The 15116-nt window shown below is 36.5% G+C and overlaps 2 protein-coding genes across 4 annotated transcripts in view; both read right to left on the bottom strand.

Moving 5' to 3' along the window:
* Positions 1-15116, bottom strand: part of pitpnc1a (phosphatidylinositol transfer protein cytoplasmic 1a) — a 40085-nt gene that overhangs the window by 19403 nt on the left and 5566 nt on the right. The gene's annotated exons all lie outside the window — the stretch shown is intronic.
* On the bottom strand, positions 5771-7586 carry LOC113157101 (H-2 class II histocompatibility antigen, A-Q alpha chain-like). The gene is made up of 4 exons (XM_026352374.1): positions 7520-7586; positions 7103-7348; positions 6703-6984; positions 5771-6548 (listed from the first exon to the last, which is right to left on the bottom strand). The coding sequence occupies exons 1-4, from the start codon at positions 7575-7577 to the stop codon at positions 6412-6414; spliced, it is 723 nt and encodes a 240-aa protein (XP_026208159.1). The 5' UTR covers positions 7578-7586; the 3' UTR covers positions 5771-6411.

Here is a 15116-nt window from a genome sequence, read left to right as displayed (position 1 = left end):
AGAAATGTTGGCATACTGTTAAGACTAAGTGCAGATTCAGCAAAATGTGAAGGTGAATTTGATAAATTCACATCCTACAGCAGTGACATAAGCAGTGTGAGAAGAAGCCAAGGATGACAGCTGACTCAGAGAAGCAATGTGTTTTGAGCCCTTTTCTAGTTTCATGGCCTTAATCATACACTCAGTCAGTCAAGAACAAGGAAGTGTGACGGGCCTGAGAGCATAATAACTTAATGTCAGGTCTTTTCTATACTGTATACCGACCTATACTTTAATGTGATCATTTTTGTGCTACTCTTGTACCAATGTCACCCATAAATGCATTTCCTGACACAGCATGCAGACATGTTTAATCAGGATTAGTTGTCACTTCAAATGGAAATTAAAAAGTCCTGATATACACAACTTTTTAATACTGATCACTCCAGGTAGGAGAAAACACTGCCCCTTTTTCTTACTCTCATCCACCATCACTGCAGTGTCTCAGGTCACTGAACCAAAGATTACATAACGTCAAGATCACTCACTTCAGATTACTCCACTAATGCATCGGCTTTACTCTGCCTGGCAGCACAGTGGGTGGCCTAGCTGGAGTGATGTGTTCATATGCATACATGTACCAGTGGAGAAAGAAGGTGAGGAGAGAGGGATGAGGGAGGATTGGACTGTGGCAGAGTATGGAGGAGAAGTAGAGCTAATAAGGAGAAATGAAAGAGCAGAAAAGAGCAGCACTACTGACAAAAGATGTTCAGGAAACTGACAGACTGTGGACACCTTACATAAGAGGACTTGACTGAGAACAGCTGTCCCTCTCTTGCCCTCCCCACTACCCCATTTCTCTTCCTATTTATTTTCTCCTTGATGCACGTCATATTCTCCTTCAACCTTTTTTCTGCAGACATTAATTTTCATTGCCAACTCTCTTTTCTGTTTCTGAGTTTTTCTTATTTCCTCCTCTCTCTGCTTGATTCCTTGCTTTCAGTCGCTGCTCTTTTAAAAATGCGCCCCCTGCTTTGCATGTTTATGCATTCAACTGAAATTTGTCAAGGGACTACTATGACTGTTCAGTTTTTAGCCATGATTGTACAAGTGGCAATATACAATATCTTGGTTGGCTAATTTCAGAAAAGGTTAATCTCGTGGGAACCATTGGGTTGATATTTAATGTCTTTTGATAAAATATTTACATTTAGTAGACATTATACTGAACCACCAGTAAGAGATTGTACTACACATAGTCCCAACTTCAATAAATAAATATTGAATGACTTTGAATAACTGTCATAGGCAAATTATGGATCTATTTCCTTATAGGATCCAGACAAAAACAAAACACTAAGTTCTGGACTGTGATGGCAACATATACAGGTTTATATCACTCAATTATAAAACAAAAACAAACAAACAAACAAACAAAAATAAATAAATGGATAAATAGATTTTACTTTTCCACTGAGGTTATGTTTGATATGATGAACTCCCCTGTGGAGAAGTAGCTGAACCCACAGGTGGATGTTGAAGTATGGTAAGCGTTAGCAGCAATTATAATTTTCCATTGATATCACTTGGTAAAGAGTATATGAATGTGAGTCACACACCTAAACACTCAACTCTTTCTTAAGCTGTACTCTTGTGCATCCAGCTGAGAATAATTTATTCTACCAGAAATACACAATACTAGTTTACACTCCACTCATAATCTATCACATTCTTCATTTTCTATGTCTTGTGCACAAACCAGGTGTATTTTATACAGCCCTCACAGACTTGTTTCATAAACTTGTTTCATAAACAAGTCTCCTTCATATTACGTAAGCCTTTTGTCCCCACCATTTCAGTCTGGAGTGTTTTGGTACAGCTTGAATTTCAGGTTGCTTGGGGAAAACCATCTCATTTATTATGCATAGACAGAGCACAGAGCACTTCCTACAGTCCCACTGAGATAGAGAGATACGAAAAAATGGAGCGCAAAATGCAGAGAAGGCGGGGAAGACTGAGAGAGAGAAGGAATGACGAGAAGTGTCATCTTGGTTTAGGGCAATGCAAAGGATCAACATAAATTAAGAAGCAATTACAAAGAGAGAAATCAGTAAAAAAAAACTAAGTTGGTATTTTGTCTATAATTAATTCATAGAGTCTCTCTCTTTGCAAAGCTAATATATTTGCAGATGTAGGTTTAGTTGTAGGCAAAGGCAGGGTGAGACATGGGCTCAGCAGCTTAGCTGCAACAATGTTCTTAAAAACTGCAAAGTGTGAAAGTGTGTTTTAGTTAAGACAGTTTCAGTCAGTTCACTGTTCCAGTGTTTGTGATCCAAAAAAATCTAAAAAACATAAAACGTAAACAGATTTCACCAAATGCTTTATTATTTCATAGTGTTTATACAAGTAAAAAGGTTGATATAAATGTATACTGTCACTAGTTACATTATTGAGTATAGTTTACATGGAAAATACACAGTACTGGCACCACAGAGAGCAGGTTTAAATTAATTAATCAAAAGGCTGCAGCTATTTCTTCTCTATTAAGTGATTATTTTTTAATTAGTTGATGAATAAGATTTTTTTAAGAATCTAGTGGTTATTTTTTTATTACTTAACTTGTTTTTTAGTTAACGTACCAGTAAAGAATAACCATAACTTCTGTCAGAAGGGCTAGTGCATCTATAACTTATTTCTACATTAAAATATATGAATGAAGAAACCATTTCAAAGGTGAACTTTTAACTTACGATACTATTCATCACAAAAGATATATGCATCGTGGTCCTGATTGGGAAAGGTGTTGCTAACTATATTGTGGTATTATGGAGTGTAAGATGGGGAGGGGAGTGGGGTGGGGTTATATTTAAGGTGAAGTCCTTGAAACATCCATCCAGTGAAACATCATCTTGTGATGACCCATCTATGATTCATTCATATTGGCTCCCCATAACCTCACTCTTACATCGCTGCTTTTAAGTCAACTCACTGAGAGGACAATGAACATCACATTTAAAGACCAGTTTATGCAGAAAGCCAGGACATTCACTTTTATAAACAAGCTATAAAGCCCCACCCACCACTCCAGCCATCACCCAATAGTGATTATGACAAGAAGGAACTAAAACCTCAGATGCAAAAATGGTGATTTCCAGGCCAACGTGAATGGTATGTGTTAAGAGTGCTGTTTATCAGACTGCTAAGTTGCTCCAGCGACAGCAAGGTCTTCCACAGAAATCAACACTTGTCCTATTACAATCAATATGAAATTAATTAGTTGTGGCAAAAATGTATAATGACATATATTACATTTACAATCAGCCAATACAATTACAATTAACTTTAACTCAAATAAATGTTTTCACCTTGACAGTGAGCAATGTATGCAGCAGATTCTTTCTTGTAGTAGAAGAATCCAGTGCTTACAATAACAAAACCAAGCACCAAGCCACACAGACCTAGAGCAATTTTAATCCGCTCTGGCATTGGAAGGGAGGGGTCTAAAAGAGTAAGAAAGAGATGGTTTCATTTATGCATCATACACTTTTCTTTTCCTATGTAAAATGTGCATCATTGTAGAACACCTACCCCAGACATGAAGCACTGGTTCAGAAAGGCTGAGGTGTTCGACCATACAGGTAATTTTTTCAGGTGGAAATGGTATGTACTCAAGGTAGGAATGGACCTGGTAGTACCAATTCCCATCAGGCAACACATCAGAGCAACTGACTCCTGACATCACTTCTTGATCATTTCTCAACCACGTCACTAGAATTTTTTTGGGATAAAAGTTGTAGGCAGTGCACACAAGCATGGCAGGGTCTCTACCATTAGACTGCTGCACTGACTTAATCTTGATGGTAGGTACACTTGTAAGAACACCTAAAAAGACAAAGCAAAAAATAAAATAAAGGCAATTTTTTTTTATCTTTCTACATGAAAAACAAAGACCAAATCATGTGTACAGTTTACTGTGTTTGGACAAACTTGTTTTTTGTCAGATACTGTATACAGTTCACATTGTCATTTATCACAGTCAGAGTTCCTTTTATAATAATTTTATAATAAGCTGTACTGTAATACATTAACATAGGCTAAATGTTGTAGTATTTTGAATACATACTTGAATTCATAGACCAAAGAAAATGTAGATATTTAACATTAAATAAATGTCTCACTAAACCATGTCAGTGAGTAAAAAGAAAAAACACTGGTAATGGTCATCTAAGCTGAACATATGCAAACACTGTGAAGGAAATCATGAGTAAAATATGTTCATACCTGTTATCCGGACAAAGTCTTTATTGTCTGTGCACAAGATTTTCTTTTCAAATGCCCTCAATATTGCATCGTCGGGATCAGAGTTCCAACCATTTGCCTTTTCAATTGCCAATGGTGTGAATCCTGTCCAGTTGCCTCGTGTGCTGTTGTACTCAATTGTTAATTTCCTATTAAATTTATTCTCTATGATATACTCTACATCTTTAAGTGAGTCTTGACCATTAAATATACAACATCCTTCGACTTGTGCAAAGTTTTCATATGTGAAAACTGTAATAAAAGGAAAAAATGTATTAATGTCAAATTAATTACTATACAAATCTTTGTAACATAACATTTCATTGATGCATTTGAGGAAAACAATGATGTAACTCACCTGAGCTCAAAAGACAAAAAATCTGACAAAAAATAAAGTTATAAACACGCATGTTTTTTCATGAAAAGCAAACTACAGGAACAAAACTGTTCTTCTGTGTAGCATTTATGCTTTCACAGGAAATAAATACAGGTACGCTGCTATGTCAACACAACAAAAAGAATTCACCCGCCCTGTTTTCATTAGGATTAAAGAGTTTCGGTTAAAGTACAGATCAGGTGGGCATTATTTAAGAATTTCCCTCATTCCAACAATTAGTAATAGGTTTTTTTACTTTCTAAAAGGATAGAAAGTTTTGAAAATGTGGAGAGAAAAATTTAGATTTCGAAAACAGTTTTGAGGTCATATTGGCCTCTGTAAGTCATTAAACAATGATTCACATAAGTTGATGGGAGACATGATATGGGACCAAACGTAAATGTACTTGAAATAAAGAACCCAGACCTGTGGGTTTGCATCACACATACTTTATGTTACTGCCAGTCTTTTAGCAGCTGGTCTGGTCTCGGTGCCACAAACAGGGTTTGTAAATGGTGCAGAAAAGAAAAACATTCCTAAAGTGTTAAGTCAAATAACATTTTTTACATGTATTTTCTCTCAAAGTTACTTTAATGTCTTGTTTTTATTTGTAAATTTTTTGTCAATATGATGAGTTAATACTGCAAATACTGTAGATTCACGGGTATGGCCCAAAGCAGAGCTTTGTCAGACCTCACAGCAGAGTCCTGCACATGTCCAATTTTTCAAACCTTACCTGCTGCGCAACCACAAAGCTTTGTACCAAACCCAATATGTTACACTTATGTTCAAATTAGCTCAACCCAACCCATTAATGTAAGACTGTAATGTGAGACCCACATTACATAGTTAAACACAATAACCAATGAGCTACAACGTTAACATTACCTGGTAGTTTTAATGTACAGGACGGGTGTCAGCATGGACACACACCAGCCAAGTCAAGGGCTTGAAAGAGGGAAGTAGTCATTGATTTTTTTTTATTTTTTATTTAACTTGAGGTTGAGGAGAAGGTTTATAGGCCAGGCAGAACTTGCTGGTTTACTTGTTCTCCAAACAGCTTTAGCTGTCATTTAAAATAACAGATTACGAGTTAAGATAACAACTCTACTTGATGTTTTTGGCCATCGTTCACCCACTATTTGCCTTACTACTACTTTTTTACAAATGCCAGCATTTTATCATAAACAACTTTTTAGTTGATTAAAAATAAATGTTTTCTGTAGGTTACCTCACCTGGCACAGGGCGCATAGCACATGACAATTGAGACAGAGGTATTGTCAGTGTTCACTATAAGGCTCTATGTTTTATAAAACACAGTGACATACATTGTTTATAAGTTATAAAAAGTAAAAACTGTGGTGAAGTAATCAAACACTCTAATTAAACATGTGACAACACAAACAGGAAGGACTAATGCGCATTACAGTTTTATTGTAGTTACAGACCAGAAAGCAATTCCACTTAATTCATATACATTTCTTAGCTTTAGCTCTTTATTTTTTGCTTTTATTTTATAGTGGACAATTGAGATGTAATAAGAGGTTATAAACTAATTTGAATTTTTGATTTTTAAATGAAAATTGAGAATGTTACTCTAAAAACTGACATGATGAAAGTTGCTATACAGAAGACATATCATTTAGTTTTTTGAGTTACAGAAACACTCAGTTCACTCTAATTATACAGGTGTTACAACATGGAGCTTCCTGACACCTGAAACATGACAAGAGAAATATATAAACTGTCTTAATCACTAGGTCTTAGGATGCTGTGATACTGGTTTCCTTTCAAAAAAAAAAAATGTTCCTGCAGAAACTCCAAGAAGTCCAAGAGTCAGGCCAAGTCCACAGAAGACAGATGGTCCAATAACAATCTTATTTGTGTCAACCTCTAGGGAGGACAGGAGAAAAATATTTGTAAGTTTAAATCAAAAAAACAATTCTTAAACTGACTTCAGAATGGATTTATTGTTACTTTCCTATAGACAAGAGACTATAAAGATATATACATTTCATACAAATTGTACAAGCTTCTTTGTTCTCACCCCAAAACTTTGTCTCAGGCTGCTCCAGTGCCTCATGTTCCACTGTGCAGCTGTAGATGTCGCCTTGTCTTGGTACAAAGTTTGCATAAGAGAAAACGTAAAATGTTCCATCAGGATTAGGTAAGTACCTGATGAGAGCATCTTCCACTGTTTCTTCTACACTATTCTTGGTCCACTTTATGTTGATTGAAGGAGGAAAGAAATGGTTCATGAAGCAGATGAGAGTGTTCTCTTCGTTCTCTACCTCTTCATCTCTGGAGTAGATGAGGATTTCTGGTGCTTCTGAGTATTAAATTAACATAGTTTTAGAGACTATAACTTCTTTTTACATATTTTTTAAAGCAGATACAGTTTATTTGTCAAAAGAAGACAGTAAATGTAATAATGTGTTGTTACTTACCTTTAGGCTTTGCTCTAGCTGACGGATCCTGTTTCCATCTTTCCACATTAGTCTTGCAATCAGATCTGACACGTACTGAATCGTTGTAAGCTATAGGAACACGGGCATAAATAGGCACTCTGCTATTCCAAATGAGTCGCTTTTCTTCAAAGTCTGCATAGAAGACTTCTTCACCATCCAGTGTCACAGACATTCGAGTATCACTATTTTCAAAGCATCCGTAGTTGAGAGAAAGTTCATGACTTCCTAAAAATGTAAAAATCTTCAGATCACTTCAGCAGGATCATTTTATATTACCACTGTATATACACTAATAACAAATTCATTAAAGTGTAAAAGTAAAATGTGTCATTCTGGTTCACAATTTCAGAATTAAGTTGTAACAATGGAACAACAGTTATAAGATTCCATACTTACTTTGTGCACAGATGTAAACTGCTCCTGATAAAATAAGCATACAGTACAAATATTTCATCCTGTGCTTTTATTGGCCTTTCGTTGTCTTTGGTTAGTCTTCAAGAAATGTTAAACACCTTATGGTTGGCTGTGTTTGATGCAACTTGCCACATTCACACAAGGTCACGTGTAAGGGACTTTTACATTTGTTATGTTTTAACTCACTTCACATCCTCATAGTTTAAATTACTTCCTGTTTGCAACAGCTTCCTCCTACAGAATTGGAACAAGTCAGTGCTGCACTTAATTTATTGCATATAATTCAGTTTCGGTCTGTTTTGAATAATAAATTGTGTTTGTATTGTTGCATGCTTTAACTCAATCCATCACAATTTAAATAGCCTATATATGTTTCATTTATGATTATGATTATGGTTTATGATCAACCATTAAAATATTTAAAACAAGCATTTATACAGTGTAGTTTATCAATTAGGAACGGTTTGAAATACATACATATATTTGAAATACATATATTATGTATATATATCATGTTTTTAAAGAGTAAAGAATAATATCATGATAACTAATTTAAAAAATTTGTACTGCAATAACTTTTCACCTAAGTGCAGCTGTGGGCAGTTTAAGACTAGATGAAAGATCGCAAGAAACATGAGAAACATGTCCTGGTTAACTGGGCATCAGAAACTGCAACATCATTGATGGTAACAAGCATGCTCATTGAGGCCTGCAGGTACTTTGCTAAGCACAGGAAGCATCCAGGGGAAAATGCTGCACAGTATGGATACAGCTCAGAGATGTGAGCTAGAACAAGAGCCATACATTTGTGAAATCATTTAATATTTAATGAAATTTATTTGAATGTACCATTCAGCTTGCAGTGCACAGACAGGTAGACTGTGCACTTGCAGCTGTACAAAAGCACACATGTAGGTTGTATTCTTCATTTCTTCATCAACAGTATTCAGTATCTAATCAGGTAGAACATGGACGCTAGATGAATAAAAGCTCTGATAAGTGAGGAGAGTCTTATAATGAATCTGCAACAAGTAGCTGCTAGAATAAAATGTTTTATCTGTGTTTGTGAAAATATTTGGTCAAGTGATAAATGAATGTCTACTTTAATAGCACACAGTCACAGCCTTGATGGACAGCACACAGCTGCTGTAGTATAGCACTGTCATGACTTCACATATCGTTCCAATGTTGGAAATCAGCCTTTTTGTTTTTCACAACATTATTTCCCTAGCTCAACCAGATCAAACACATATTTAACCATATTCAAGACACGGCCAAGAATTTTCTTTCTCCTACCTTAGAAAGTCCTTCCATCATAACTGATACTGTTGCTCATATTAATACAATTTAAGAAATTGGGTTAACTAGAGGAAATGGAATATAAAATGATTGGAAGAAGCACACAGCACAGCGCACACACATACACAGATGTGTAACCACATGATACACAAGCAGTGAGCCAGTGAATTCTCATTTTACCATGAGAGCAGTGTCCATGACCATAACCTTAGCCTTAACATGCAAGATAGATTAATTTTCCATAAAACAATGTAAGTTTTTTACTTCTTTTGTCTTATCTTTGTTCAGTGGGTAATTACAAGTGATACATGAGGTAGCAGGTCTTGAAAAGTCACATTACTGCAATTAAAAAGCAATTTGACAAAGAGAGAATTGTTTCAGATCAGTGGAGCCTGCTGACAAAAGCAACAGATGCCACAGGGACTGAGACGAGGATCCATGCTGCTGGCCACCTGCACCCATGGCACTAACTAGCTGCCCAGGAACACTGAGTCAGAGAAAATCAGGCGGCAACAAACACACAATAAAACAATTCCAACAGAAAGTAAGGAAATACAGTGAAGGGTATACAAATTAATAAATGCCAAAAGGACTATTTCTGAGTGGGTTTTAATTTTCTTGATGTAAGGGACTGTTCATATTACTTTGTTTCACTTTGTGCAGTCAAAGATGTTCTCCTATGAAGATATACTACTCTTGTCTCAGAGTCTCAAGCCCTCTGCACTGAATTCTCTGCAATGCAGTTTTGTCACAGGATCATAGTAGCCTAGCTGTTAGGTTTCTTGTAAAGTAGACTTAGCCGCTGTGTAAAAATATTGATGCACTACCTAAACTACATTTCCAATATTCAAAACACTGTACCACTTTTTAATTAATAGTAGATTCCTGGCAGACAGTGGTGCATTTAAGTAGATTATTGTGTATTCTTTATCACAGCTTTCCTAAAATAAAAAAGGCTTCAACATACAGTATAGTCCTGCATACAGTATTGCAATATATTAAATGGTAACCTTTTATTTGCTTATTAAGCAGCATTTTACCAACTTGAAACTGGATCCTAAATGGAACCAGCAAAAGGTTACAATAGAGAGAAGGCAGTAATACTCCTACTGTACATACTGTACACACCCACGCATGCACACACATCAGAAGCACCAGAACGGGATGGTAGACACATAAATCCAATGTAGGAAGAGGTTCCATTGCCATGCCGAAGTAAACAACTTTACATTTTTATTAAAATATTTTACATGGAATGACAATTAATATTATTAATTATGTGGCCTCTGATGCTTTTAGTGAAAACCAAACAGCTGTGTGGATCAAATGTATTTCAGTTACAGACACAAACCTTGACACACGTGGTCACTGCACTCAAACTGAAAACCACTTCATCATCAAAGAAGCTCACAACTAATTAGTTGTGTTCCTATAGCAACCAGGGCTCCACTCAATCAAGTATGCACATCAAGTATCTGTCAATTCACTTATGTCCTATAGATGGGAACGAACATTCACTGTGTTTGCCTACATGTCCTCCTGCTTGTATGGACATATTTTTGTTAGGAACATGCGAACAGTTCAGCATTAGAGGTTAAAGTTTTTTACATCACAACTAATTCAAGATAAACAGGATAGATGTTTATTCCAGTTTTAACAAAAGGTTAAAAATTCAATATGAGTCTGAGTTACTTGTTAATTACATCAATTCTGGGTTTGGGAGTTGCAGTTTTAGTTTTGTCATTTTGTCTGCCTTTGTACGTTACCTAGTGTAATTTGGAAAATGGCGAATAAGTCTTGTCACTTATACAATCATATATATGGTAATTTCATTCATTTTTGCTTCTGCACTATCTATACTGAAAATGGCCTTAGAAAAAGTAAATTCTAACACTGAAGAGCAAGAGACAACAATACTTTCAAAGCGACCTATGCTGATTTGTTATGATGATCACATAGGAGGAGCAGGTGTTGTACTGAATGAGCTTGGCTAAGATAGTGAGGTATCACACGAGTCAACACCACAAATCTCTTCCAAACACTTAAAAAGTGCCACTGGCTGTATATGATGAATTATTAATTAAAAACCCCAGCCTCTAGTGGGTCAACTCTGCCTGGTACAAGCCAGTAAGCATCACAGGCTCAAGTGAGCAGGAGCTTCACTTTATATGAAGTCGGATCAAAATGCTGAGTTTACTTAATTAAGTAATTTCTCAAAGCTCACTGTGGGTGTTCCGGAGAACACTGCGGTCAAACTGAGAGAGGTGCTAATCAGCTGGGAACTTGTTGATCCTTTGCTTCTTAAATTAGTTAAATTTATGGGGGGGTTGGAGATGGAGAGAGAGGAGTGGAGAGCAATGGCGGGAGAAAAAGAATGAAAGCACGAGAAGGATTAAGATCAAAGTGGTTGAATGAATGATTATGTTTGTCTTGGTGATGTTTTCTATTGTGTGTGTGTGTGTGTGTGTGTGTGTGTGTGTGTGTGTGTGTGTGATGACCCTATCCGCAATCTTATCCAATGCTGAGTTGGTATTCTTACTATCATTTATAGATAATTTGCTGAGAAATTGCACATTTAGTGCAATTAAACTGCAAAATGCTCTAAAAAACACAATTTGATTATTTTCCTAAATTGTTCAGCCTCACTGTGAACTCTGGTCCTGATAAAATTTGATTACATTATAGTGTGGCGTGCCCAGCTGCTCTCCTTTTCTGCTAGATCCCTCCTAATACCCATACGGACACGCTGACAGTGTGTCCCCACAGCTTCTATTCTAAGTATGCAGCTATTGTTTCTCCTTCTTTACATTGACAGTAAGAGAGGTTTAGGGTGACAGAAACAGAGGAGGTGGACCGTTGGCAGAATGCAAGTGGAGTTTCCTGCTGATAATGATGCCACTATTAACCCATCTAAGAAGGCAAACCTAGGTTTCTGATTTGTAATTTAGGGAAAACACTTGTGTGTTTCATGTTTACATTTACCATTACAAGAAGAGTTTACAGCCAATGTTGCTGTTACATAAAGTAAATGTAAGTTCTGTTTTTCGGAGAGTTTAAATCTTTAAAAGAAGATCCCCATACAAAGTCAGTGTTGCTTTTTATTCAAACAGATGAGATCATAGTATCGTCTCAAACATTGTTCAAATGTTGCTTTATTAAAAAAAACAAACACCCCATATTTGTCTGGTCACACAACAGTTTATGTGCTTTCCACCCACAATCACACAAGCAACATCTAGTCACTAGTTCTCTGCAAAAGGATAAACAGGTATAGCTTATGGATGGATGTGCGTCATCTTATCTCATCTTTTATTGCAGCATCATCATCTTTCCGCCTCTGAACTGTCAAGCAGCTACAGAGGTAGATATTAAAAAGCTTTAAAACATACTGTTTTGGTTGAATCTAAGTATTGCATTATATTCATCCTTTAATGCCATTCTCTCTGAGGTTTATAGTACATGCACTCTTTTTCTAGTCACACAAGTCTGATTACTTCACTCTGTGCGCATGTATGTTACAAGCTGCTTAAAAGTATTTCTAAATCTTTTCAGAGAATTGCTGTGCTCTGAATGTCACAGTCATGTCAGTTGTGTCTTTGTTTGGATTTCTAATCTCTTTAATTCTAGCAAAACACACTGCTAAGGACTGTGTTTCACTGAACATAGTGTTATTGACCTCCCTCTATGTTCTGCCCTTTATTGATTGTGTACCTTTAAGTTCAAGTCAATATTAAAGTCTGTTTTACATCCAAGTAAATCAAATTTTTAAATGCTTTGGTTGTATCATAGAGGAATAAAGGCATGGACTCTCTTCCCCCCCGAGGACTTTCATGTCTCACCTGTCCACTATTCACCCCTATTCCCATAACCGCCAGTCACCTGACCAACTGTTCCAGCACATCTGCTCTTAATTTAGTCCTCAGTTCTCTGCTATAAATAGAAAACTGTTGACCCTCAATGTTTATGAGCTCATTAATGTGACTACCATTGCAGTCAGGCTATTTCTGCTTGTCTGTTCCAGTGTGTAACACATTGTCAACAAGTTGCCTAAAATAGCTGCCTGCTTTATGTACATGTAAGATTTCTGTGTGTTATTTCATCCCATATCTTGCAGGCAGGTAATACAAATCTGCAACACCATATGATATGTAGGCAGTGCAGGTCTGTCTAGTTCCAAACAATTCATCTAGAAAATGTTCAGTACTTAGTGCGCAAATGCTTTTTGGAAAATTAAACGTTATTTGTATTTGTGTATTTGAAAAGCCTTGGAATCTGAATCATAAAAAAGACTGCACCCATTTTTACAGTTTGCAAAAGTCAAAATGGCAAGAGAGAAAAAGAGACAGAAACATATAGGAACAGATTCTTAAGAATTGTCTGAAAGACTAAAGATACAAACTTTAAGTACATTAGGGCTATAATGATTCTGAAATTGAGATCAAAACGGTCACACAACCCTCTAACATAATTAGTGAATTGAATTAAAGTAACAACACATCTTGACTACATGACTATTTTATTCCAAACATAATCGAGTGACCACATATCAAATATATGTAACATGCATTAAAAATCAAGGTCTGAACAAAACCACCGATTTAGAAAATTGCTTTATGTTCATGCAGGTGTATCCCTAGCTTTCACTCTTCACTGATGTCAGTAGTGCCGAATGATAAAGGTTTGAACTAACTTCTTACAGAAATAAAATATAGATTCAAAAGAAGGAAAAGAAATAAAAAGGAATGTTCTCTATTGCATAACACAGAAAATTAACTTTAATAGAGTAGCCATAATAGAATGTGTGAGAGTGTAACCTCAACAATACCACCATGGTTTTAATTATCCTCACAACAGGGACTCAGCAGTAATGTCCTATGAGCAAGCAGGCAGGCAGCTGGATAACCATAAGATTCAACCAAATGAAAGTACTTCAGGTGATGACTGCAGGTAGAGAACTATGATCACTATTAGCAACAACCAGAACCTAACAAAGCTATATAGAAACAACTATTCACATACTGAATATAGACAATGGAGTCCAATAGAGAAAAATAACTAAATATGTGAGTGGATAACATAAACAGGTACAATGGGAATCAGCAAAGATGTGTGTAAGCAAGATCAGATCAGTCAGACGTCACTCAGAAAGAATATCTGGAGATTGAGTCCAAGTGTTGGAACTATGATTAATCAATTAATATGACAGTTTTGTTATGAAGTTTTCATCATGTAGCAACACAAGTGGCCTACAGTCACTTCACAACACAAGGTTTTTAATGAAAATCCAAGGCCAATCTGAAAAGTATGCTAGCACTGACTAAAAGTGGAATCAAGCTGCATTCTCGTGACTTGGGGAGTTAATTCAGTCTATTGCACTTATTAAATGATGACGGCAAACAGACACTTTCAATCTTTTAACAAAGCAAAGATGATGGTCTTGTTCCCTCAACCCACGCTCCAAAGCTCATCTTTCAGGGACTGATCAAGCAAGCAGTGGGAGTAATTTAACTGCTGCTTAGACACAGGAAAGGCACACTCCATTCTTCAACCAGTGAATGGCTAATTAATTGCAGAAGAAACTGCATAGTAGATGATGATGGAGTGTCAGATTTGCTTGGTGTCGTCTGTAAATGAATGTCACAGTGCATCTTTGAATCTCAGATTGGTTTTAGTGAATGGTGAAGATATGAGAGAATAATATTGTAGAGCATGGGACAACAGACATACAAATCTCTGTACAATATTGTACTTTACAGCATAAAGCTTTAACAGGAGGAGAACACCATGAATCTGTACTTCCTTAAACACACACATAAATATGGTAAAATCATGTCCATTGTTCTCCAAATTAGCCTAACACATGTAGTGGTGTTTTGTTGATTAATAATTTTCTTATTGATACATTTGTTGTTACTCCTTAATAAGTGTCAAATGTTGGTTCCTTGACGACAAATTCCTCGACTGCTTTTTGTTGCCACTCCACCGCTGTGACTTAGGCAGATTCAGGAAATTACCCAAAGCAATCAATCGCCCTCTAAACACACATGCATTCTCACTGTATCTCTCCCTCCCTGTGTCTCTCTCACTGGCTCCTCCTTTGACGTCTGGCAGATCATTTTACTGAGCATCTCTCCATCTGGTGTGTAAGCCAGGTCGCTGTCTGGATGAAATACAAGTTCCTCAAGGGAACAACGAAGGAACAGGCTTCTTGGTAGTCAGAGCACGGAGCCTCCACTCTGGGGACGTAAACAAGATCTTGGGTCTGGCCTAGGCGTGCTGT

This window comes from Anabas testudineus, chromosome 8 (assembly GCF_900324465.2).
Source record: "Anabas testudineus chromosome 8, fAnaTes1.2, whole genome shotgun sequence".
Lineage (NCBI taxonomy): Eukaryota > Metazoa > Chordata > Actinopteri > Anabantiformes > Anabantidae > Anabas > Anabas testudineus.
The sequence above is the reverse complement of the archived record's forward strand: the minus strand, read 5'-3'. Positions and strand labels throughout refer to the sequence as shown.

What these genes read in the sequence shown, in the direction of transcription:
- LOC113157101 (XM_026352374.1), bottom strand. Translation starts at nt 7,577, where the DNA reads ATGAAATATTTGTACTGTATGCTTATTTTATCAGGAGCAGTTTACATC. An exon ending in AGCTAGAGCAAAGCCTAAAG is followed by an intron (nt 6,985 to 7,102) that starts GTAAGTAACAAC and finishes TTTAATACTCAG; the next exon opens with AAGCACCAGAAATCCTCATC. An exon ending in GCCTGAGACAAAGTTTTGGG is followed by an intron (nt 6,549 to 6,702) that starts GTGAGAACAAAG and finishes TGTCCTCCCTAG; the next exon opens with AGGTTGACACAAATAAGATT.